Source organism: Schistocerca piceifrons, chromosome 3 (genome assembly GCF_021461385.2).
Source record: "Schistocerca piceifrons isolate TAMUIC-IGC-003096 chromosome 3, iqSchPice1.1, whole genome shotgun sequence".
In the NCBI taxonomy this organism is placed as follows: domain Eukaryota; kingdom Metazoa; phylum Arthropoda; class Insecta; order Orthoptera; family Acrididae; genus Schistocerca; species Schistocerca piceifrons.
The window spans coordinates 208,287,366-208,313,397 of record NC_060140.1 but is presented as its reverse complement, the minus strand read 5'-3'; the positions used below and the strand labels follow the sequence as shown (position 1 = coordinate 208,313,397).

The following is a 26,032-nucleotide window of genomic DNA, read 5'->3' as shown; positions in this document are numbered from 1 at the left end:
CAAACTGAAGTAGGTGGCGATGAGAGGATGTATGGGACAGGTTTTGCATCTAGGTCTGTTATAGGGATATGAGCCATGAGGCTAGGGGCTGGGAGCAGGGGTTATGTAGGGATGGACAAGGATATTGTGTAGGTTTGTTGGGCAGCGGAATACCACTGTGGGAGGGATGGGAAGTATAGTGGGTAAGACATTTCTTATTTCAGGGCACGACAAGAGGTAGTAGAAACCCATGCAGAGAATGTAATTCAGTTGCTCCAGTCCAGGTTGGTACAGAGTCATGAGGGGGGTGCTCTTCTGTGACTGGATGTTGGGACTTAGGGAGGTGGTGGGCGAGTGGGAAGTTAAGGCACGGGAGATCTGATTTTGTACAAGGTTGGGAATGTAATTACAGTCTGTAAAGGCCTCAGTGACTCACTCGGTATATTTCGTGTGGGACCGCTCTTCACTGCAGATGCAATGGCCATGGATAGCTGGGCTGTACATAATGGGTGGGCTGCCAAAGTGGAGGTATTGCTGGTGGTTGGTAGGTTTGATATAGACATAGGTACAGATATAGCCATCTTTGCGGTGTCGGTCAACATCAAGGAAGCTGGCTTGTTGGGTTGAGTAGGACCAGGTGAAATGAATGGGTGAGAAGGTGTTGAGATTCTGGAGGAATGTGGATAGGGTGTCCTCGCCCTTGATCCAGATCAGAGATGTCATCAGTGTATCTGAACCAAATGAGGTGTTTGAGACTGGGCGATTAGTAAGGATTCCTGTAGGTAGCCCATGAATAGGTTGGCGTAGGATGGTGCCATGCGAGTATCCATAACTGTACCCCAGATTTGTTTGTAAGTAATGCCTTCAAAGGAGAAGTAATTGTGTGTGAGGATATAGGTGGTCATTGTGATTAAGAAGGGGGTTGTTGGTTTGGAATCAGTCAGGCATTGGGAAAGGTAGTGTTCAATAGTAGTAAGGCCATGGGCACTAGGGATGTTAGTGTAAAATGAGGTGGCATCAGTAGTGATGATGGTAAAGGGACAAACTGTCGAGAGTTGGTGGAGGAAATGGTTGGTATCTTTTATATAGTGGAATAGGCTGCCGGTAATGTGCTGAAGGTGTTGGTCTACGAGAGCAGAAATTCTCTCGGTGGGGGCACAGTAACTGGCCACTATAGGGCATCCTGTGTGGTTGGGTTTATGGACTTCAGGAAGCATTTAGAAGGTAGGAGTATGGGAAGTGGTAGGGGTGAGGAGAGAGATGGACTCCGGGGAAAGGTTCTGGGATGGGCGTAAGGATTTGATGAGACACGAGTTCCTGCTGGATTTCTGTAATGGGATCGCAGTGGCGAGGTTTGTAGGTGGATAAATCTGACAGCAGGCGGAATCCTTCTGCCAGGTAATCCTTGTGGTTAAAACAAGTGGTGGAGCCTTTGGCAGCAGGCAGGATTGCAAGATCGGGATCAATTTTTATGTGGTGGATTGTGGTTCTTTCAGCGGATGTGAGGTTTTTCCATTGTCTGATAACCTTCAGTTTTAATTTTATAAAATTTCGCATAAACGAAACAATTTTACTACATCTCATATTCATTTCTTGACCAGGGATGACTCCTTTGAGTGTCGTTATTTTTATCTAGTTGGATATTAATATTTGCATTTGCACTCTGTATTTATATACATACATAGTTTGGAGCTGCATGCAATTCTGAATGTGTTGGAGCAAATGTGGTCGGAATCAATCACTTAGTGGTAGTAATTGGTAGAATTTGTAAGATTCAAACTGGAATGCAATTTGCCCGTTCCCCCTTTCCTTTGGCATTCTAATATCTCTGTAGCAGAGTGTGTGAACAAGTTATTCAATGAGACAGCAGCTGTTGTCCTTTCCCTTCCACGTTCAATTGAGCTAGTGCTTTATTTGTAGGAACCTCAATGTCAGCTAGACACTTAACTCTTTAAGTTTCATTATGATGTATAGATCTAATCGTTCAGTAAGCTTTTCTACCAATTTTTTCACACCTCATGAAGACAGCTGTCAGGTCACCAACCACTTGCTGTGCGTCATTAAGTTTATATATTATTGATATTTTACAATACTGAGGTATAATTTTTAAATCTAAAGCTTTTGTGATGAGTTTGACCTCGTACCTAAATTTGCTGATGAGGTCACAATCAAATGACTCCCTTTTGCTTTTTATTTTACAGATATGTTGGTGACTGCCAGATTCCGTTGGCTTGTACAATGTTTTTGCAAGCTAAGGGAAAGGAGCTGTTGCAGAAGAATTTATATCGCAATTTTGTGCTTCACATGTGTAGCTTGTTTGACTTTGGTCTGGTGAGTCCTGTTACACACTATACAACCATCCAGCGCTTACAAGAACTTATTAGTGAAAGTGGTGACGTACGCAATATATTACAAGAGTCATGGCAGACACAACGCAAAATGTGGGAGCTTCAAGGAGCAGCTGGTGGTGAAGCTCCTCCAACTCCACGCCGAAAATCACCACCGAAAACTGCTACAGCTCCTGCATCATCACAGTCAGGCTCTTCAGTCTCTTCACACCAGCAGCTGCAAGGTGGCATAGCGAGCCCACACCAGGTGAGGAGAACTGAAATTTGTTTAATCACGTTTGGTTTTACAGTGTCCTAACTACATTTGCTATAGTCCAGTGATGAAAAAGAGTTCTGTATCTTCAATATACATTCACATTATCTGCCTGTTGCACGTTAAGTCAATAAAATAAACTGGATGAAGAAACAAGTTGATGACAGAAGCCATCACTGGTGGTTTTGTTTTTGTCCACTGCTTCAAATTACAGAAAAACTGTAAAAATTCATGAAAATACAAATTCGCTTATTCAAAACACAATGAAATAATGTAACAATATTATGAAAAGGATAATTGCTACACATCATATAGCAGAGATGCTGAGTCGCAGATAAGTACAAGAAGAAGACTGTCACAAAATAAGCTTTCGGCCAACAAGGCCTTTGTCAAAAATAGACAGCACACACATACATGCATACGCATGCAAATGCAACTTGCCCAAACATGGTCACAGTCTCCAGCAGCTGAGCCCAGACTAAGCTGCCAGAGACTGTGGTCGTGTGTGTGTGTGTGTGTGTGTGTGTGTGTGTGTGTGTGTGTGTGTTTTGTCTATTTTTGACAAAGGCCAAGTTGGCCAAATGCTTATTTCGTGACAGTCTTTTTGTTGTGCCTATCTGCGACTCAGCATCTACAGTATATGGTGAGTAGCAACTATTCTTCTCATAATATTTTTATATTCCATCCTGGATTTTCCAAGTTTGACAGTGAAATAATGTTGAGATAACTATTGAAATGAAATGCGTAGTGGAAATAGAATGGAAGGACTGAAAAACAAATTATTAGTTTTATGTTTTCTGGTTACTTTGTCTGTTCAATTTTAGCCATCTGCAGTGCTACCTAATTTAAAGTGGCCCCAGCAAACTTGTTTCTACATTTCTACAATGGCATTTCTCTATCTGCAATATTTAGTTTTAAAATCACAGATTGTTATTATTGTGCTAAAGAACTATCATATTATTAGATGATGCATTATTTCTGGTTGTCATTTCGTATTGATTCTTAGGTGTTATTTATATAGTTTACATTAATAATAAAAATAATAATAAATTTCTTGTCCAGTATGTAGAACATGTTGGGGCAGGGTCCGGGAGCTGTAGTAATTACTTGGAATCAAAAAGCTGCACAAAGTGCACTTCTGTTTTCTATCATCACGACTTGTTTTCAGCCACGAAGGCCATTTTCAAGAGGTTAAGAGCCAAGTGCAGTGGAGGTATTTAGACAGGCTGCCTATTTTGTGATACAAAATAAAAGTGCAACTGGAACTGTTCTTTGATTCCAAATAGTTATGGTTGTAATAATAATAATAGTAATAATACTATTCACCATCAGATATTGCAAGGATCATTTTTCTGAATTTATCAGTTCATAACAATTTAATATATACGTACATTTTTTTGTACCTACTGTATTTTGTGTGTAATTTGTTTCATATTTGAACGACATGTAAATGAAATAGAGTGCATACCTATCAGGCACACACGTTGACTTAGCTCTTTTAGCACAACGCTAATATGACAACAGATGACTGTGTTAAAGGTGGTGATTCGCAGGATGGGCAGTTACATAGTTAGACATACAGGTTGCTGCAATACAAAAACACTTGAAATTTCGCTGATAGTACATCAAAGAAGAAAAGGATCGCGTCTGATAGAGAATTCTTGTTGTAATTTTCAGATTCAAGAATAGCGTTAGCATTTGCAGTAACACAGCTTAGAAGGTATGGTAAAGATACCAGCATTTCCTGTGCCATCCCCCTCCCTCCACACACCTTGCTTGTCACTATTGAGGCCACCTCCCTCTATACCATAAATCCCCATGTTTGTGGTCTGTCTGCTGCTGAATATAACCTCAACCAGTGCCCACATGATCCCAAACTTATGACATCCTTCCTGCTCATCTTAATCAACTTTATACTTAACAACCAACTGCTGAGCCATAACTGGCCATGGGGACCAGGATGGCTCCTTCCTACATCTAGATTTTCATGTGTCGCTTGGAAAGTGCTTTACTGGGATCCATTAGCCTTCAGCCGCTGATTTGTTTTAGATATATTGATGACATATGGCCTCAAGGTGAGGCTGATCTGTTAAAATTTTGGGTATCACTAAATCTTCTCGCCAATGGCTTTGCCACAGTGGTAACACCGGTTCCCTTCGGATCGCCGAAGTTAAGTGCTGTTGGGCTGGGCTAGCACTTGGATGGGTGAGCATCTGGTATCCCGAGTGCTGTTGGCAGGCAGGGTGCACTCAGCCCTTGTGATGCAAACTGAGGAGCTACATGATGGAGAAGTAGCGGCTCCGGTCTCTGAAACTGACATACAGCCGAGAGAGTGTTGTGCTGACCACATGCCCCTCAATATCCTCATCCAATGACACCTATGGGCTGAGGATGACACAGCGGCCAGTCGGTACCATTGGGCCTTCATGGCCTGTTAAGGAGTTTCTCCCCCCCCCCCCCCCCCCAATAAATATTTTCTCCAAATTAAATCTCATATGGTCCTATACAGACTCCTATCCCTCTTTTCTTGATGTTGATTTCATTCTCACTGGTGGGTCAGCTACGTACTTCCTGTTCACATTAAACCTACTAATAAACAACAGAACCTACATTTTGACAGTTGCCATCCTTTCCATGTCAGGTGTTCACTCCCATAAAGGCTTGGCATTCAAGGCAAATATTTTTGTTCAGATATAGATTCTTTACAGCAATATACCACCATACCGAGGGCATGCAGCTTTACTGTGTGGTTAAATGATGAGGGCATCCCCTTTGGTAAAATATTCCGGAGGTAAAATAGTTCCACATTCGGATCTCCGGGCTGGGACTACTCAGGAGGACATTGTTATCAGGAGAAAGAAAACTGGTGTTCTACGGATCGGAGCGTGAAATGTCAGATCCCTTTATCAGGCAGGTAGATTGGAAAATTTAAAAAGGGAAATGGATAGGTTAAAGTTAGATATATTGGGAATTAGTGAAGTTCGGTGGCAGGAGGAAGAAGACTTCTGGTCAAGTGAATACAGGATTATAAATACAAAATCAAATAGGGGTAATGCAGGAGTAGGTTCAATAATGAATACAAAAATAGGAATGCGGGTAAGCTACTACAAACAGCATAGTGAACGCATTATTGTGGCCAAGATAGATACGAAGCCCATGCCTACCGCAGTAGCACATGTTTATGTGCCAACTAGCTCTGCAGATGACGAAGAGATTGATGAAATGTATGATGAGATAAAAGAAATTATTCAGATAGTGAAGGGAGATGGAAAATTTAATAGTCATGGGTGACTGGAATTCGATTGTAGGAAAAGGAAGAGAAGGAAACATAGTAGGTGAATATGGAATGGGGGTAAGGAATGAAAGAGGAAGCCACCTGGTAGAATTTTCACAGAGGATACCTTAATCATAGCTAACACGTGGTTCAAGAATCATAAAAGAAGGTTGTATACATGGAAGAACCCTGGAGATACTGGAAGGTTTCAGGTAGATTACATAATGGTAAGACAGAGATAGAGGAACCAGGTTTTAAATTGTAAGACATTTCCAGGGGCAGTTGTGGACTTTGACCACAATCTATTGGTTATGAACTGTAGATTAAAACTGAAGAATCTGCAAAAAGGTGGGAATTTAAGGAGATGGGATGTGGATAAACTGACAGAACCAGAGGTTGTAGAGAGTTTCAGGGAGAGCACTAGGGAACGATTGACAAGAATGGGGGAAAGAAATACAGTAGAATCAGAATGGATAGCCTTGAGAGGTCAGAGGATCAAGTAGGTAAAAAGACTAAGACTAATAGAAATCCTTGGGTAACAGAAGAAATATTGAATTTAATTGATGAAAGGAGACCCAGTTCTAAGCAAAGGGAAAGCAGAAAGGTGGAAGGAGTATATAGAGGGTCTATACAAGGGCGATATTCTTGAGGACAATATTATGGAAATGGAAGAGGATGCAGATGAAGATGAAATGGGAGGTATGATACTGCGTGAAGAGTTTGACAGGGCACTGAAAGACCTAAGTCGAAACAAGGCCCCGGGAGTAGACAACATTCCATTATAACTACTGATAGCCTTGGGGGAGCCAGCCCTGACAAAACTCTACCATCTGGTGAGGAAGATGTATGAGACAGGTGAAATACCCTCAGACCTCAAGAAGAATATAATAATTCCAATCCCAAAGAAAGCAGGTGTTGACAGATGTGAAAATTATCAAACTATCAGTTTAATAAGCCACGGTTGCAAAATACTAACACGAATTCTTTACGGATGAATGGAAAAACTGGTAGAAGCCGACCTCGGGGAAGATCAGTTTGGATTCCATAGAAATTTTGGAACATGTGAGGCAATACTGACCCTACAGCTTATCTTAGAAGACAGAGTAAGGAAAGGCGAACTTATGTTTCTAGCATTTGTAGACTTAGAGAAAGCTTTTGACAATGTTGACTGGAATATCCTCTTTCAAATTCTGAAGGTGGCAGGGGTAAAATAGAGGGAGTGAAAGGCTATTTACAATTTGTATAGAAATCAAATGGCAGTTATAAGAGTTGAGGGGCATGAAAGGAAAGCAGTGGTTGGGAAGGGAGTGAGACAGGGTTGTAGCCTACCCCTGGTGTTATTCAATCTGTATATTGAACAAGCAGTTTCAATCTGTATATTGAACAAGCAGTAAACGAAACAAAAGAAAAATTTGGAGTAGGAATTACAATTCATGGGGAAGAAATAAAGACTTTGAGGTTCGCCGATGACATTGTAATTCTGTCAGAGACAGCAAACGACTTGGAAGAGCAGCTGAACGGAATGGACAGTGTGTTGAAAGGAGGATATAAGATGAACATCAACAAAACCAAAATGAGGATAATGGAATGTAGTCGAATTAAATCGGGTGATGCTGAGGGAATTAGATTAGGAAATGAGGCGCTTAAAGTAGTAAATGAGTTTTGCTATTTGGGGAGCAAAATAACTGATGATGGTCGAAGTAGAGAAGATATAAAATGTAGACTGGCAATGGCAAGAAAAGCGTTTCTGAGGAAGAGAAATTTATTAACGTCGCATATAGATTTCAGTGTCAGGAAGTTGTTTCTGAAAGTATTTGTATGGAGTGTAGCCATGTATGGAAGTGAAACGTGTCGATAAATAGTTTAGACAAGAAGAGAATAGAAGCTTTCAAAATGTGGTGCTACAGAAGAATGCTGAAGATGAGATGGGTAGATCACATAACTAATGAGGAAGTATTGAATAGAATTGGGGATAAGAGAAATTTGAGGCACAACTTGACTAGGAAGAAGTGATCGGTTGGTAGGACATATCAAGGGATCACCAATTTAGTATTGGAGGGCAGTGTGGAGGGTAAAAATCATAGAGAAAGACCGAGAGATGAATACACTAAACAGATTCAGAAGGATGTAGGCTGCAGTAGATAGTGGGAATTTAAGAAGCTTGCACAAGATGGAGTAGCATGGAGAGGTGCATCAAACCAATCTCTGGACTGAAGAAGAAGAAGAAGAAGAAGAAGACGACGACGACGATGACAACAACAACAGATTTCCCGGGCCTTCACATTCAATCCTGATACTGCTGATCCCACCAAAAAATTACCTAGAAGTATATCCGGCTTGTATACACTCAGGTACAACCAGGCAATCTGGGAAAAATCTAGGTATCTTTTTATCTGGGAGAAAACCAGGAAGAACCTGGGAATTTTTTGGAATTCCAGAAATTGTTCATTGTTTTAATCTTAAGTTTTTGTAATTTTTACTGGTAAGAAGAACTGATAGTCTAACAAAGAATTTTACTGTATCCTGCTACTGCAAAATAATACTGCAGCAATAAAATGTCAATAAATGTGTTAAAGATTTTAGAACGAAGACTATGGAATACTTCATAACAGCAAACTGCTTCTGATGAGCATGACATCACAACTGTCTACATTAAGTTCGTTTTGAGCAGTCGCCAGCACGATCATGTGCAGTTGAGTTGCGTGTGAGCAGTACCTTCTCCTGTTTCTAGCTACTTGAAGTGTGGGTGCAGCAGTAGCAAGAAGCAGTTGTGCTACCCAGAAAAAATTTTCTGGTGCACCCAAGGTGCCAGATTCACACATTCACAGAGCACTATGGGTTGTTGTGGAGAGGGGGATAGTGACCTGTGTTTGCATTTAGTGATGTTTGTTTCCTCTTCATTTACAGTTCACATGTTTCTGTGGCCTGGAGCTACCAAGTGAATTAAGATTTTATTTTGTGTCCACATTTTTGGCAGTCGAGCATCAATTTGCCTTACTCAACAATGAAATTATTTTTGTTGCTTTGCTTAATATAAATGTGGCTTTTATTAATCTTCTCTGCAGATGCAATCAATTTATAAGAAACAAAGTGTTTCATTGCACACTATTTGCTAGTTTCAACTATTTGCTGAATCTCAAGCGCACATTTTCATCTTCTATCATGTATGTCATTATGCCCTGATAAAGAACCAAACATGAGACAATATGGTATTGGTACTCCAAGAAAATTTGAATCCCGAAAAGCACACGGAGAAGCTTACTATCATGTTTGGGCCTACTTCATTGTGAATTTGGACATATGAATGTGTTCTTTAAGCCAAATTATGCATTTTAGTATGGTTTATGAAATTCCTATGCTCTTGGAGTATCTTCTGATGTCCTATTTCTTTTATGACATCATGTTAGATCTCTTAATGTGTGTGTGTGTGTGTGTGTGTGTGTGTGTGTGTGTGTGTGTGTGTGTGTGTATGAGCATATTGGCATCCTACGTCGTCATAGCTGCCCATGCATGGTAACACCTATTTTCTGACGCGTTCTAACAGCTGCTGAAATGAACCCACGTCCAAGAGGTTGTGAGAAAATATTCCGAATGGTTCTTTGAAAAGCGTTATTTTCGAAGGAAGTTTCCTTTTATACAGGATGGATTGTGTTATGTGTGGGAATGTACAATGAATTTGTTAAATCACAGAGCATTTGACTCTCATTTAAAACTTAACACTTTTAGGTCCAGCCACTTGGAACAATTTCAAGCCCAGAGGACGTGACATTAATGCCATTGTTTGAAATTTTTGTGACACATTTGTGTGATGTATCTTAAAGTGTAACACACGCTACAGAGACCAATATTATGTGTGAAGGCTCAGCTTTTCTTGTAGCTACACGATGTATGTTAATTTAAAATGTTAACTTTTTCTATTTGTGTGTTCACTCTGCTATACAGTGATGATGTTATTGGTTGACTACATCACGTGTCTTATGCTCTGAAAATCTGCTGCCATTGGTCGGTGAGATCATGTCATGAGATATGATTTTCTACAAAAGCACATTGCGATCTCTATTTCACTGCTTTGGAAACTAATGTGGTGTGTTTGGTGGAATTCAGATTTATAATTTTGTAATACGAAAATATGCAGTGTACATGTTGCTGCATATCGAAGATCTTCCCAAAACACATTTATTTCTTCACCGAGTTTCATTTTCTAAAGTGCCAGAAAGTTCTACGGTGGTGTATAGAACCTTTACCATTCAAAGAATTGGTATTTTTACAGCTCTGAGGGGAAGTACACTATTGCTTATCATGGAAAAAGTGTATTTTCACCTTGGAAGAAGATTATTTTCTAGTGGGAAGAAGTGTGTTTTTTAACTGGAAGACCTGGAATTCTTTAATTTTTTTTTATTTTTGTTGTGTGTGTACACACCCTGACATCTCTTGTGACTCCGTGCTGTCCTTGTGTTGATTGTATTAATCAGCTACATCGACAAGGCTACGACTTCCTAAAGTCATGCCGTGAAATGAGGTCCATTCTGTCTGACATTTTACCCACGACACCAAGAATACCTCCTGCACCTATTTCCCTACCCCATGACTCCTACCTCTGTGGCTGTCTCTGCTATATGGCTTGCACTACGCACTCTCCTATACTTGTGTCTAGAGACAGCAAATCTTGGTGCTGATAGGATGCACTCAACTGGCCTTGGGTCTGCAGCTCATAGTGATTTCTGGTCACTGACAGCAAAAGCTTACTGACAGTAGTTCTGTGTGCACTGCTCCCATGTGTTGGTTATTGTGTGTTTGTTTGTTAATGTTACTACAGCTCTCATTTGAAAAACATAAAAATATATTTGCAGTTTGTGCCCTGCAACATATGGCAGTAATAAAAGCTTATATCACCAAATTGTCAAAGATACAGGCTTGATAATAAAAATTTTCGTAAAAACTAACAATACTTACAAAAGGCCAACTCTCTTTTTCTTTACTTCAGTTGAGAACCTACTGTGTCACCTACTCTGTCATGGTTCTCATATAAAAAACATGTACTTTGGCAGTTTACTTTATTTCTGTAACTAATTTTCATCGGCAAAGCATGGGCAGTTTTTATTCTAAACCCACACTGTTGTATGGTACTAAAGTAGTCCTCATAATCAATAATCATGAATTCCTGCTGCATACTTTGCATGCTATTGGCAATTTCTTCTTCTGAAACATCTTTAGCAACAAAACTTCCTAGGCCACTACTATTATAAATCTGTTTGCCCAATTTTCAAAATATTTCATACACTGAGAGAACTACACACACACTGTTGTTGCATAGATCTTGCTTTACTAACTGAATTATTAAGCTAACTAGCCTATATCACAAAGCATGTCAGCTGATTCTCCACTCCAGTGCAAACCATTAATAAATACTACTGCACTTCCAGATACGTGAAATATAATTACAAGTCTTTTTGTTAGTGATAGATTCAATTGACTGAAAGGAATGTCCATAAAAATTCAAAGCTACTCATAAATTGATGTAATTGGATATAAATGTCTCGAAAGAGTTAGTTAAAGATCAAATTCAGCTCAGAGTTAATGAAGGAAACCATTGTCTGTCAGGTTTGTGCAGCCATTGGCGATAAACATGGGATGGGACCAACCGGTCTGCTTAGTCCTCTGTATTAGAAATCTATAGTGTTAATCAGTTAAGATAATAAGAACTGGAACACTTTTTTCAGGAAAAACTACTGATAGTCTAGTGAGAACATATCTATTCCTGAGAAATTTTTTGTAAAGTCATTCATGACTGTAAACTGTAGGTACTAAAAACTGCGTAAGTGGCCTAGGCACTCTAACACATTGTGATGTACACGAGATTAGAAATTTCAATAATTAACATGAAATTTTGCATTTCACACGAAATGAATCAAACAGCTCCTTGTCCTAAAGGCGAATGGAAGATTTCACTGTTTGCCACCGGGAAGCATTACGAGCTGCAGAACTGAGGCCAGCCAAATGCAGCCAATGGGCTCACTCGGTCAGCACCAAGATTTGCTTTCCCAAGACACAATTTTGTCCTGCCACCTACTATACCAGTCCTTTAACTGGCAAAACATGTACTGTCAAAGGGAGAGCCACCTGTGAACTGCTGTCACATGTTGTGTACCAGCAGTTATGTAAGCACTGCAGTATGTCTATCACTGAGTTATCAGATAGGCTGAGTGGGCATAGACGAAGGATGTGGTTGCAACATACAGTGTCCTATTACAGAGCATGTTGTGCAACTTTATCGGTTTTGACCTTGATACATGTTTCATCACCCATGTCATCTGTGTTCACCCCCCACCCCCCTGGCACCACTTTCTCTGAACTATGCAGGTGGGAACTGGCATTACAACATGTCCTTGGTTCTTGCCAACTCCCTGGCCTTAATTTATATTAATTTCTTTGATCACAGCATTTCTTACCAGTAACTATGCCTTTTTTTCATTTCGTTTTAGTTTTCTATATCTTTCATTTTCTGACCCGTCCCTTTCTTTCCTTGTCTTCCACACACAATGCCCTTAGGTTTCCATTCTTATTACCTCTCGCACAGTGTTTGTTAGTAATCTCTGTGTTGCTTATTACCGTATATTCCACCTTTAAGCTCTCAGCTTTTCAAAACTCAACCAGTGCAGTCCCCAACAATCAGTCTTTCCTTCCCATCCTTTCTAGTAAGCGTCCTTTGATGTGAGGGGCTGTGCGATTTTTCCGTAACTCTCCCATTCCTCTTCCTTCCTCCTTCCTCTTCAACCCTTCCGCCTTCTGGCTCTGCAAGCTTGCACATTTCCTTAATTTTTCTCCTGGCACTGTGTGGTTTGCTAGATTTTTTATGTATCCAATTATTTTATCTTGTTCTATAAATATTTTCAATCTCTTATTGCTAACACTAGTATTCAGATAGGCACTTTGGAGACCAAGTCTTGCTGTTGTAAATGTCTGTTATATTTTCTGCAAGATATTTTACTTGCCTTGGTGAAAGTAAAAGGACTTCAGCTTGGTCTAAACATCTGTATGCCAGGGGATATGCTCAGCTCATTCTCGAGTGGATTGTTAGAAACAAGAATTTTCCATCCTGCCACAAAATAGGATAGTTTCTGGTGCAACAATAGAATAAGCAGGTAGTTAGTGCATGGATAAGATGCTGATGAAAATAGTTTTTTAATTTAAAGTGCACAGAGCTCTTTGTATTTGTGTTTCCCCTGCTGTTGATGCTTCTTCTAATAAGAAAAGGCTTTAGACAAAATCCATTTTCAACATATGAAATGGAGAATTTTGACAGCCTATCAAAGCTATGTGAGTTACTGTATTTTGCAAAAAAAAGTGTATTGATGAACATTGTTACTGGTGGTTTTTGAAATTGTGTAATCTGTGCCGCAAACTGTGTAAATCTAACATAGTTGTCAAAATAATGTCCCTGTCTTTCTCTTCCCTAGTTAGCGTGGCCAGCAGAAACAAACTTACTGTCCAAGGTAACTATGTGCTCCTTGCACAACAGGTGGTTGACTACGGAACATTCAATCGATGAAAAAACTACTTCATGTGGTACATGTGTATTCATTTTTTTAAAGTTATAGTGTTATGTTCCATCCTGGATTTTCCATTGCTGCAGTTTTTAAATTTTTAACTGTTTGTCTCATTTAATTTTTATTTAATATGACCTCTGTGTCAGTGGCTAAAGGGAATAAAATGCGATAGCATTAAATTATGTTGTAGCACAGCTGTTTGTGGTTTAAAGATGTTAATTTTTAGTGCCTGTTTTAGCCATAACCATTTCCTATAAGCCACGATTAACTAGTCAGTTTTCTTCATTCATTTAATTACAATGAGGTGACAAAAGTCACGGGATACCTCCTGATATCATGTCAGACTTTCTTTTGCCTGGCGAGGTGCAGCAGCTGCACATGGCTTGGACTCGACGTGTCGTCTGAAATCACCTACAGAAATATTGGTCCATGCTGCCCATATAGCCATCCATAATTGCAAATGTGTTGCCGGTGCAGGATTTTGTGCATCAACTAGCATGTTGATTATGTTCCATAAATGTTCAATGGGTTTCATGTCAGGCAATCTGGGCTGCCAGATCATTTTCTCGTCTTGTCCAGAATGTTCTTCAAACCAGTCGCAACTATTTGTGGCCTGGTGACATGGGGCATTGTCACGCATGAAAATTCCATCACAAATGACTGGAAAGGGCCTCAAAGTTGCTGAACATAACCATTTCCTGTCAATGATTGTTTCATTTGAATCAAAGGATCCGTTTCATTCTGTGTAAACACAGCCACAACATCAGGGAGCCAACACCACTTGCACAGTGCCTTGTTGACAGCTTGAATCCATGGCTTCGTGGGGTCTGGGCCACATTCAAACCCTACCATCTGCTCTTACCAACTGAAATTCAGACTCGTCTGACCAGGCCACAGTTTGCCAGTCATCTAAGGTCCAACCGATATGGTCATGAGCCCAGGAGAGGCCCTGCAAGTGATGTCATTCTGTTAACAAAGGCACTCGCATTGGTCGTCTGCTACCATAGTCCATTAACACCAAGCTACACCACACTGCTCTAACGGATACATTCATCATACATTCCACATTGACCTCTGCAGTTATTTGACACAAATTTCCTTGTCTGTTATCGCTGACAACTCTACACAAACACTGCTGCTTTCAGTCGTTAAGTGAGGGTCATTGGCCACTGCGTTGCCCATGGTGGGAGGTAATTCTTGAAATTTTGTATTTTTGGCACAGTCTTCACACTGTGGATATCAGAGTATTAAATTACCTAACGATTTCTGAAATGGAATATCCCGTGTGTATAGCTCCAACTACCATTTTGCATCCAGTCTGTCAATTCTTGGCGTGCGGCTATAATCGTGTCGGAAATCTTTTCCCATGAAGCAGCTGAGTGCAAATGACAGCTTCCCCCCCCCCCCCCCACCTCCAATGCACTGCCCTTTTATACCTTGTGTATGCGATACTACCACCATCTGTATATGTGCACATCACTATCCCATGACTTTTGTCTCCTCAGTGTATGCTGGAATGGAAACTAGTATGTTTATATGTAAGTGTGTATGTATTTGTTCTATACATGAACCAGAAGTACACAAAAGGGGAAAAAAACATAGTTTTAAATAGGTGGCATACATACATACAGCAATTACAGTGTATTGATCTTTTGACAGGGTGGTGAGTGTGTTCCTAGGCGCAAATCACCTCCTGCTGGCTGCCCAGCACCTGGCCAACAACAGGGTCCTGGTCCCAATGGTGGAAACAGAACAGTAATGTCTGCTACAAATGGCAGCCACAGTGCTTCTACAAATGGCACTTCACAACTGCAAGCAGCCGATGGCCCACGTCAGCGGCGATCAGAGCAGTCACCATCTGCCTCGACACTTCCACGTCGCAAGTCTGCTGCCGACAGCTCTACTCCTACACCTGCTCACCAGCTGCCACAGAGGAGAAAATCTGTTGGCCCTGCCCCCGAACGAGAGCGCAGAAGGTCTCCAGGGAAGGTGCAACAACAGCCACAGTCAGGCTGTGAACCTCACCCTCCCCCGCCACCTCCACCAGCTCGTCGGAAGTCGCTCGGTCTTTCAGTAGCAAATGGAAACATTTTAACCACGCACAATGGCCAGTCACCAGTTGGGGATGCTGCTTCTCCAACACCTGCCCAGCAGCAGCGCAGGAAATTGCAACAGGCTGCTGGTGACACACAAAACCATCTATGCAGTTAGCCAGAACTGAATGTGCCAAGAACTCCTAGAACTGTATGCGGCTGTTCTGAAGGGGTGGAAAGCTCATGAGACATACTGAAAGATGGTTTGCCATTTGTGATGAAATGTGCACATGTGTGGTTTTGCCAGTCTTATGTGCCACTATTCCTGTCTGGTGAACTTCGCTGTGGCAGTTTATGTGCAGTGCTAGTCTGTGTAACATTTTTGGCATCACATCATTCTGTCGACGTGTTTTATTGGGGTTCACTGAGTATCACACTTTTCAGCGAGCATTTGTCAGCAGGTGTGGGTCATATGTTTAGTACAGTGATAAATCTGTTACACACAAATATATACATCTCAGTGGAACCCAGATTTTACTGTCACGCTCCCTAAAAGAAAAGAAAAATAGGAAGTCTGAGTAACATCACTGCCATGATTTTCATCATTGTTTTTAAGTGTTACTTCCATTTTGAAACTGAGTGTCAGTAGAATATATTTTATATATCATTTTCATTTTTAAGAAATTTAGTAATTACAGCTGTTGAAATGCATTAGCAGTTATGCTGTGTGATTGAATGTTGCTTGAGGAAAAATCTATTTATTTAATTGTTCTGAAGTAGCCTCTCAAGCGCTTTGGGAAGGTTGCTTCTAACTTAATTGGCACGCAATGGGAAAAATTGCCAAGAAATCTATAATCAAAAGTAATTAAATATTGTTTAGAAAATTATTTTGATGACAAGGTCTGAATGCAGTTGTCATATTACTGGCAAAGGTGTACCAAGGTAATATCACTGATCAGTTACTGAAGTTACTTTAGCAGTATGAAAAATTTATACAGAGATAACATCTAATGAGACAATTTTTCTTTAATTTTTTAATAGCTGTGACCAGTTAGTGTCTGGTTTCTGCTTATGAATTTGTAATTTTTTAAACTGATTTGACCAATTAACTTTTAATTTCCTTTTGCAAATCTGGGTTCCACAGATTCTGTCTCATAGATGCATTTCAGTTTAATGCACACTTTTGAAAAATTTTGATGACGATGATGTAATATTTGTTGATTTTAATCTTTTTCAATTTTTTTTGAATAATTATACAAGAAAGATGTTAGTCTGCTGTATTTGCAGTGTTACTATATTGTATATTTGTATACTTAGCATATCTGATTTTTTTTGGTCTTGATATTTTGTGATTTTTTTTTTTAGCTCTATTTCATGCTTTGTGTCCATCTAATAAAATATTATTATGAATTGAATTCAATAATCATCCACATTTCTGTCCTGGTGCGTGCTGAAATGTGATCTCATTTTTACACTGCCATTTATGTCGTTTCCCACTGAGAAACATTGTGCTATTAAACAGCAATTCTTTCTCCAGTAATCTAGTCACTGGAATGCTTTCCTCTCATTCCCTGTTTCTAGGAATGGCTACGGCCTGCTGTGTGATGGTGCTTGTTCCATTACAGCGTTCACTGCCTGTTTGTGATGTATGGTGTTGATTTGAAAGTGAAATAAATTTTACAATGTTTCTGTACTTGACTGTGAGTAGTTTTTAAATAGATGTGTGCTGCAAATCAGATGGTGACACTTTTGTAATATGTACATAATTGCTTATGAAAGAGAGCTGTATAAGGTAAGAGAACATAAAATAAATAAATGTGTATAAATAAATTGTAAATTTGTTGTATCTGTTACAAATTAGTGGTCAGCAACCTGTGCTAATTGTATAGTGCAAAACTCACTTTCTGATGATGGAAGAGAAAACTGTGTTAAAATTTTCTTTGAATAGTATGAATTACTTTAGCGTCAGTAAAACTTATTAATGTACTCTCTATGTAACAATAAAATAAGCATTCCACAAGGAAATGAAAGAGCAGGTGTATGTTGTTTCCCTTCTCCTTATGAACCCACCTGTACAACTTTCACCCCACTGTCATCCAGTGCTGTTATTTAAATAATAAATTTCTTAAATGTGATGGCAGGAGTAGTGTGCTTTGTCATTCTTTGCTAGAAACCTGTTACTTAAAGAGTAATAATGTACAAGACATTGACAGTTTCTTAAACTGGAAAAAAGAAACACTGCAGTTTTGTCTAATGAAAGTAAGGTCACTAGCCTGTTTTTTTCCTGTTATGCAGTATGTAGTTGATCTCGTGTGTTCAGACTCCTGATATTTCATATTACTAGACAGAGCTGTATGTTATACCATTACAAAGGGAAACACATTTAATTATTTACAATTAAGTAGTGAGAACTGATGTGAAAAGTCACAGTAGGTGAAAAAAGTGTAGGGGTTGGGATTACAAGGATATGATAGACCAAAGAAATAGCGTAAAAACAAACTAGAAATAAAATGAAGGGTGAAACATTTCAGAATGTGTGTATAGTGTTGAACACAATCTGGTTAAACTTCACCAATTTTCCTTTACAGTACCCTGTTCTTGTTTGTTTTAGACATCTCTCTAAACACTAGTATTGGAGGGTGATGACCATGCCAGTCACATTCCTCTAATAGCATTTGTTTACTGTCTGCTTATAGAAGTACTTTCACATTCAAAAGTTGTGAAACTGTATCTTTTTACCTTGTATATTTTTCACTGGCTTACTGTTGCAGTCAATATGTGACAGTACGTTGAAGGTGTACCTTGGTAATAATTTATAGAGGTTATTTATAAAACTCCCCATAAAGCTCTGTACATAAATATAATGCATGGTTAATGAAATACCTCTACAGTTCAGAATTTAAGTTTTATAGTGAACATGGTTTTTAGCTTGCATTCAGAAGTGAGAATTGTGCATCACAACATTTAAATCGTGAAAATATCTACTTTCCTATGCTGAAGGTTCAGATGAGAAATATTACAAAGAATAATTGGTTTTCAAATTTTTTTGACAAACTCTCATTCTGATTGATAATGCAATGCAGTTACAGAGTTTTTTAATTTCACTAACTTACAATTGACGCTGTTTGAGAGCTGTATCTCTGTGGTTAACTTAGATACAAATCAGTGTTAACACAAGTTGTCACTGACTGACGGGCTATGTAGTTCAATTCTTTCTCGAAATATGCCGTTGGAAAATTGATGCTAAGGAGTATTTAATTAACAGGCTGCTGACCATATAATATCTTCCTCAATTTTAATTTCTTGTTTATCTACTGAAAAGCCACGTTGTTGACGATTTGCGTACACAGCATTCCTTGAAAAGTGTTCAGTCAAATAAAATGTAATGAATATTTGACACCTTATAGAAAATAAGGAATGATAATTCTAATTATTATTAATATTAATAATAATTATCAGGGTTCCACACTGCCATTAGTGTAATGATGTAAAACTGCAGTTTGTGGTATACATGACGAGTGTTTTGTAATTTATATTTGTCCTTAGGGCTACTGGTTCATGTTTACTTTTAAATGATATATGTCTACATATTACATGAGAGAGTGAAAAAATAAAAGAATTTGTACAGATGTCTTTAATTCATTACTGAAGTAACCCTTTAAGTCATCTTCATCTTTTGCAAATACTTGATAGCATTTTAATATGTCCCAATTTACACAATACGGGGTTTAGTCATACAGTTTTAATTATCATGTTGAAAATATTGTTAACATAATTAGTTTGTTTGCAGATACATATCTGCACTCTACTACACACTGAAATCTCCACGTTATAGTACTGTAAAACACTGCTAGAAGAGCCAAATACAAAATGGTGCTGCCCACTGATAGTGGGTTGTCATGTGGTAATTCAGTTTCTCTCTTTTTTTGTAAATGGGGACAATTTGTGCTGAGTTGGTGGAAGAGCAGGGCAACAGTGTGCTATAATATTACACAGTGATTAGGCGACACAGATGTTTCCAGTGCGGTCAAACGAATTGGAATGACAAAGAATGATGTGTCAGACCTGGTGTGTGAAGACCAGCATATCACAATAGAGTTGATAGTACGGAAGGTGAAAATCAGTCGGGTCAGTTTTCAACTTCTTGCACAAAATTTGAACACTGAGTTCCACGACTGATCATACCAGTTCAAAAATCTCGCTGAACCGAGGCAGCAGAACTGTTGGAGCTGTGTAAGGCAAATCTAGATGACTTATTCAGCTGCCTAGTCACTACAGATAACAGCTAGGTGTATTATCATGACTGCAAAATAAATGAGCAAAGCAGGCAGGCAAAATGTGGATTATCACTTCCAAGAAGGGCAAAGATCCAGCCATAATTGTGTAAGGTGACACTGAGTGATTTTGAGACTGTCATGGTGTGCTGCTAACAGATTACACTCGTAAGGGGGCAAAACATCTCGGGAGCATTCAACCTAAATCCTCTGACAAGACTGTGGGAAGTTGTCAAGGTGATGATCGTACACCATGATGAAGTCGTAGTTCATACTGCTCAGGACACAGTTCCACGGGGTGCTTCATTGGCTTATCAAATTTTGCCTCATCCTTATATTCTGACATCGCAACCAGTGGCCACTTCCTCTTTCTCCAGATAGAGAAACTATTGTGTAACAGGCATTTTTGGATTTCCCTAACATCAGATTGCTGCAGAATCCTTGAACGTATTCTCAGTTTGAATATAATAAATTGTCTTGAAACTGAGAAGCTTATGTCCACAAATCAGTACGATTGTAGGGAGCATTGCTCTTGCAAAACTCGCCTTGCCCATTTCTTGCATGATATACTATGAAATATAGATGGATAACAGGCAGATTCCACATTTCTAGATTCCTGGAAAGCATTTGATGTGGTGCCCCATTGCACACTGTTAATGAAGGTACGAGCGCATGGAATAAATTCCCAGGTATGTAAGTGGCTCAAAGACATCTTAAGTAACAGAATCCAGTATGTTGGTAAGTGTTCACAAAATAGAAACCGAGCGAGGTGGCGCAGTGGTTAGCACACTGGACTCGCATTCGGGAGGACGACGGTTCAATCCCGTCTCCAACCATCCTGATTTAGGTTTTCCGTGATTTCCCTAAATCGTTTCAGGCAAATGCCGGGATGGTTCCTTTGAAAGGGCACGGCCGATTTCCTTCCCAATCCTTCCCTAACCCGAGCTTGCGCTCCGTCTCTAATGACCTCGTTGTCAACGGGACGTTAAACACTAACTACCTACCTACCTACCTACAAAATATAAGTGTATCATCAAGAGTGCCCCAGAGAAGATTCCTCTATACATAAATTATCTGGTGGACAGGATGGGCCGTAATCTGTCATTATTTGCTGATGATGCTGTAACGTACAGGAAGGTGTCAAAGTTGAGTGACTGTAGGACGACACAAGATGACTTCAGACGAGTAAGAAAAACAAACCTGTAATGTTTGGATACAGCATTAGTAGTGTCCTGCTTGACACAGTCACATTGTTTAAATTTCTGCTCGTACTGTTGCAAAGTAATGTGAAACGGAAAGAGTGTGTGTGGATTGTGGTAGGGGAGGCAAACAGTCAATTTCAGTTTATTGGCAGAATTTTGGTGAAGCCTGGTTCATCTGTAAAGGATACCACATACAGGACAATAGTGCAAACTATTCTTGAGTACTGCTCAAGTGTTTGTCATCCATACAACATCAGATTAAATGAAGATTTAGAAGCAATTCAGAGGTGAGCTGCCTGATTTGTTACTGGTAGGTTCGAACAACATGCAAGCGTTATGGAGGTGCTTCAGGAATTTGAATGGGAATCCTGGGAAGGAAGGTGACATTCTTTTGGAGGAACACTATTGAGAAAATTTAGAGAACTGGCATTTGAAACTGGCTGTAAAATGACCCTACTGCCACCAACATACATTTCATGTAGGAACCATAAACATAAGAAATTGGGGCTCATATGAAGACATTTCCCTGGATGTGTTTGTAAGTGGAACTGGAAAGGAAATTATGAATAGTGGTACAGAGTAATCTCCGGTATGCAGTGTACTGTGACTTGTGGACCATGTATGTGGATGTAGATGCCGATGTGATTTTCAGTTCAGAATGTTTCCTAAATAACCAAAATGCAGACATTTACAAGCAAGGTCTCTGCAGAGTCGTCAATCATTGGGAAAAAATTTATCACCTGAATGATGAATATGTAGAAAAAGACAAATGCCTACACAAAGTTTCAAGGTTACATCTCATTTTTTAAAGGTGATAATTAAAACTTTATGATGAATTCCTTGTGATTGCCTTGGGCTTAAGTGACAGTCAGTCAGTCAGATTTTGTAAGATGAACTTTTATTACATCAATGATTCTGTGTGGCCTCAATTTGACAAATACTTGGTAGGTTTCTGGTAGTATGCATTGCCAGATGTCTATGCACGTCATGTTAAACCCCACAAATTAAGGGCCAGAAGTTTGGCGACATGGGGCTGGCACTGTTAAAGAGTCCTAAATGTGTTTAATTGTATTCAGATGAGATGTGTTTCGTGGTCAAGACATTAATGTGAGTTCACTACCGTGCCCCTCATATAACTGTAGTACGATTCTGGCCTTGTGACATGGACAGTTGTCTTTCTGGAAGATGCTATCACTTTCGTCCACATAGCTCACAGCTGTTGTAGTGCTTTTGATAACTATCACAGCTCAACTTGGCAAAAATGCCTCAAACTGATTCACTGAATTTTTGGCAATTGAGCACCTTAAAATAAGTACTGGTCTGTGAAATTTTGTCATTGTGTGCTTCAGTCAAAGGTGAATTCTCTGAAAAGGTACCCAAATAGGTTGTTTTCCAAAAAGTATTGAAGCTGTGTGCAACACAATTGAAGAAAATCAGCATTAGAAATATCAAAGACTGCAGTACATTCGATTTTGCATGAACAATTAGCTGTGAAAAATGGTTGTTCTCAGTGGATGCCGACAGTCGTCCAAGCTCAAGAACAGGCTTGTCAGTTGGTGTAAGGAAATGGTCAAAAATTCAACTGAGGAAATACAACATTCAGACACAATATCGTAATATGAGATTAAATCTAGATACATTTGTACAAGCCAGAAACTGATCAATAATCAACTGTTAGGGTTTTCCAAGAGGAACCAAAACCAGCACAAGTGGTTTGTTCATGAACTTCCAAGAAAATGGTCATGTCAAGCTCACATTTTCTGATACTCCCATCATGATTTATGGCAGAGGAGGAATTATGTTGCCTGACCCTTGGAATATATGCTCTCAGAATTTTGAGAGAGAATTTTTACATGGTACTCAATATATTTCCTATTTGCCCCTGGAGTTTGATGAGCATAACTGTGATGCTCTCACACCTGCTAAATGAGCCAATTATGCATTGGGCCACTCTTTGTACTTTCTCTATCTCTCATATTAATCCTCATTGTTAAGCACCCCTTATTGATGGGCAGTACACAATAATTGGCCAGATAATGGGTTTTGTAAGCTACCTGTTTTATGGGTGAATTACATTTCCTCAAAATTCTCCCAATGAATCTCAGTCCGCCATCTGGATTTCCTACAACTAGTTTTATGTGGTCATTCCATTAGAGGTTGCTCTGAACCGTTATACTACAGCTGTTACTGTTTCCCTTGATTTATCACCAATAGTGTAATAGATCTTTCCACCTATTTACCTGCAGGTCTTTCCAGTTTTGGGTTGTAGTGACTTTACTGTGTTCAGCAGCATCATCCGTGAACAGTTTCATAGAGCTTATTGTGTTATACGCGAAATCATTTACATACACATTGGGGGGGGGGGGGGGGGGGGGGGGGGACGACAACTACACACCCTAAAGGTCGTAGTATTACTGATTAATTTGTCGTGGTTATTGGCAATCAGATGGTACACAGGAGGCCTGTTTGTTTCTACTCTGCAGGCAGTAACCAGTAACTGTGCGGAATTTAAAGGTGAACAGAGTTTACAGCATTAATTCGAGGGTACAAATATGCCCCACCAACAAGTACATGCTCCTGTTGAACAATCTTCTGCTGTCTGAGCAGACATTGTGGGCCTGCAGGAAACTATGGACGTATTGATGAATTGCTGCACATTTTGGGCACAGTGTATCGCTGGTGTGTCGCTGCTTTCAGCAGTTGTCTGCGGAACATTCCCCCACACATAGACCAGGTTCTGGACGTCAGTGTACTACAGGTGCATGTCAAAATCAATGTATTATGTGGGCAGCAGTGGCTATCATCCAAGGAAAAAAAAGTGCTCTGGCCAGCAAGATCACCAGATCTCTTGCCAGTTGAACATGATGAAGTGGGAGCTTACTTGTTCTCAAGAGCCTGCAGAGACCACTATTGCAGAATGCCGTTCAGCACATTTATGATCATTTACATGTGAGAATACACACCTATGTTGCCACCAGGGGAAGGGGTGGTGTTTATTTTTTTTTTTAAACATTGTGTATTAATGTTACCACTGGGACACTCCTTTACGGTATAAGATGTGGTCTGAAGGTCTTGTCATATATAAAGGGCATAATGCAGATATTTTTATCCCCCCCCCCCCCCCCCCCCCCCCCCCCCCTGCATTGACAGTCTTTCCACAAACACGTCACATAATTTACTACCTGAAGTTTTTTATATGGTCATTACTGCACCACTAAGTGGACTATGCCTGTCAGTATAAACTGTTTTGTGTCCACACTTCAACACTTGGTCTGCTGCTGCCCAAGGGAATATAACAATTAACGCTTTGCTCTTGCCACATGTACTTGGAGGGCTAATTAACTTAAAAATATACAACTTGTATTAGCTGTAATTATTAGCCTGCAAATGATGTAAACACTGATGTAACGTTCTTCAGTACATTGCCCTCAGTCACGAATAGAAGTATCTGCAGGTGCTGCATTTTTTTTTTCCTGGCAGCGTATATAATGAACAGCAATGGCTCTGCAGCACTCCCTTGGGGTACCTCCAAAATTACTTATACATCTGGTATTAACTCATAAAGGAGGACATATGAACTGCACTCTTCCAGGAAGACCTTAAGCCAACCGCAGAGCTGCTCTGATATTCTGTAAGTTTGTAATTTGCAGTCCAGTGCAGAGCTTCTGGAAGTCAAGGTGCAGGTCGTCAACGTGGGTATTGTTACCTAATGCGCTCTGGAGCTCGTGGACAGACAGTTCAGTTTCATAAGAATGCAGTTTTCATAATCCATACTGATTCCTACTTAAGACATTTCTGTTTGCCAAAAAGGTCAGATTATGTCAGCATAAAATGTATTCCATACTTCTTCCGTAGACTTGGCTTTGCACTGTTGAATACCACATATGTAATAATGGAATTTACATACTGAGAACAGAGAATGAACAAAAGTATTGAAATGAATGAAATGCACATTTTCACACATGAAAGTATTTTCAAAACAAAACAAAAGAAGTTTATTCATTACTTCTTTCTTTTACAAAACCGGTGTAATTCTCAGCAAACCTCTGACAGGTTGAAAAACATCAACATCAACATCAACAACATAACAAGACGCATATCAAGTGTGTCTACATCTCTGTATTTTATTTTTTAAATAGCTTGTAAGTCAATTTTCTTCTGTGGTATTTGATAACAATGACCACAAAAACTACGCTGCCACTTGATTGTAGCAACTTAACACAAAAAGTACATTCCTATCTTCAGGCTACAACTGTCCTCTATTGGGATAATGGTTAGATATACACTACTGGCCATTAAAATTGCTATACCACGAAGACGACGTGCTACAGACGCGAAATTTAACTGACAGGAAGAAGATGCTGTGATATGCAAATGATTAGCTTTTCAGAGCATTCACACAAAGTTGGCACCGGTGGCAACACCTACAACATGCTGACATGAGGAAAGTTTACAACCAATTTCTCATACACAAACAGCAGTTGACTGGCGTTGCCTGGTGAAACGTCGTCGTGATGCCTTGTGTAAGGAGGAGAAATGCGTACATCACGTTCCTGACTTTGATAAAGGTCTGATTGTAGCCTATCGCGATTGCAGTTTATCGTATCATGACATTGCTGCTCATGTTGGTTGAGATCCAATGACTGTTAGCAGAATATCGAATCGGTGGGTTCAGGAGGGTAATACAGAACGCCGTGCTGGATCCCAACGGCCTCGTATCACTAGCAGTCGAGATGACAGGCATCTTATCCGCATGACTGGAGTGGATCATGCAGCCACGTCTTGATCCCTGAGTCAACAGATGGGGACATTTGCAAGACGACAACCATATGCATGAACAGTTCAATGACGTTTGCAGCAGCATGGACTATCAGCTCGGAGACCATGGCTGCGGTTACCCTTGACACTGCATCACAGACAGGAACACCTGCGATGGTTTACTCAACGACGAACCTGGGTGCACGAATGGCAGAATGTCATTTTTTCGGATGAATCCAGGTTCTGTTTACAGCATCATGATGGTCGCATCCATGTTTGGCGACATCGGGGTGAACACACATTGGAAGTGTGTATTCGTCATCGCCATACTGGCGTATCACCCGGCGTGATAGTATGGGGTGCC

The 26,032-nt window shown here is 39.9% G+C and overlaps 1 protein-coding gene and 1 pseudogene across 1 annotated transcript in view; both read left to right on the top strand.

Moving 5' to 3' along the window:
• LOC124788062 (polycomb protein suz12-B) overlaps positions 1-19,049 on the top strand; it is a 309,764-nt gene extending 290,715 nt beyond the window's left edge. Inside the window, exons 11-12 of the mRNA XM_047255152.1 lie at positions 2,181-2,574; positions 15,061-19,049. Coding sequence (XP_047111108.1) covers positions 2,181-2,574; positions 15,061-15,612 — 946 coding nt within the window. The 3' untranslated portion in view covers positions 15,613-19,049. The remainder of the gene's footprint in view (positions 1-2,180; positions 2,575-15,060) is intronic.
• Positions 4,700-4,817, top strand: LOC124790830 (annotated as a pseudogene).
• Positions 19,050-26,032: the final 6,983 nt, after the last annotated feature.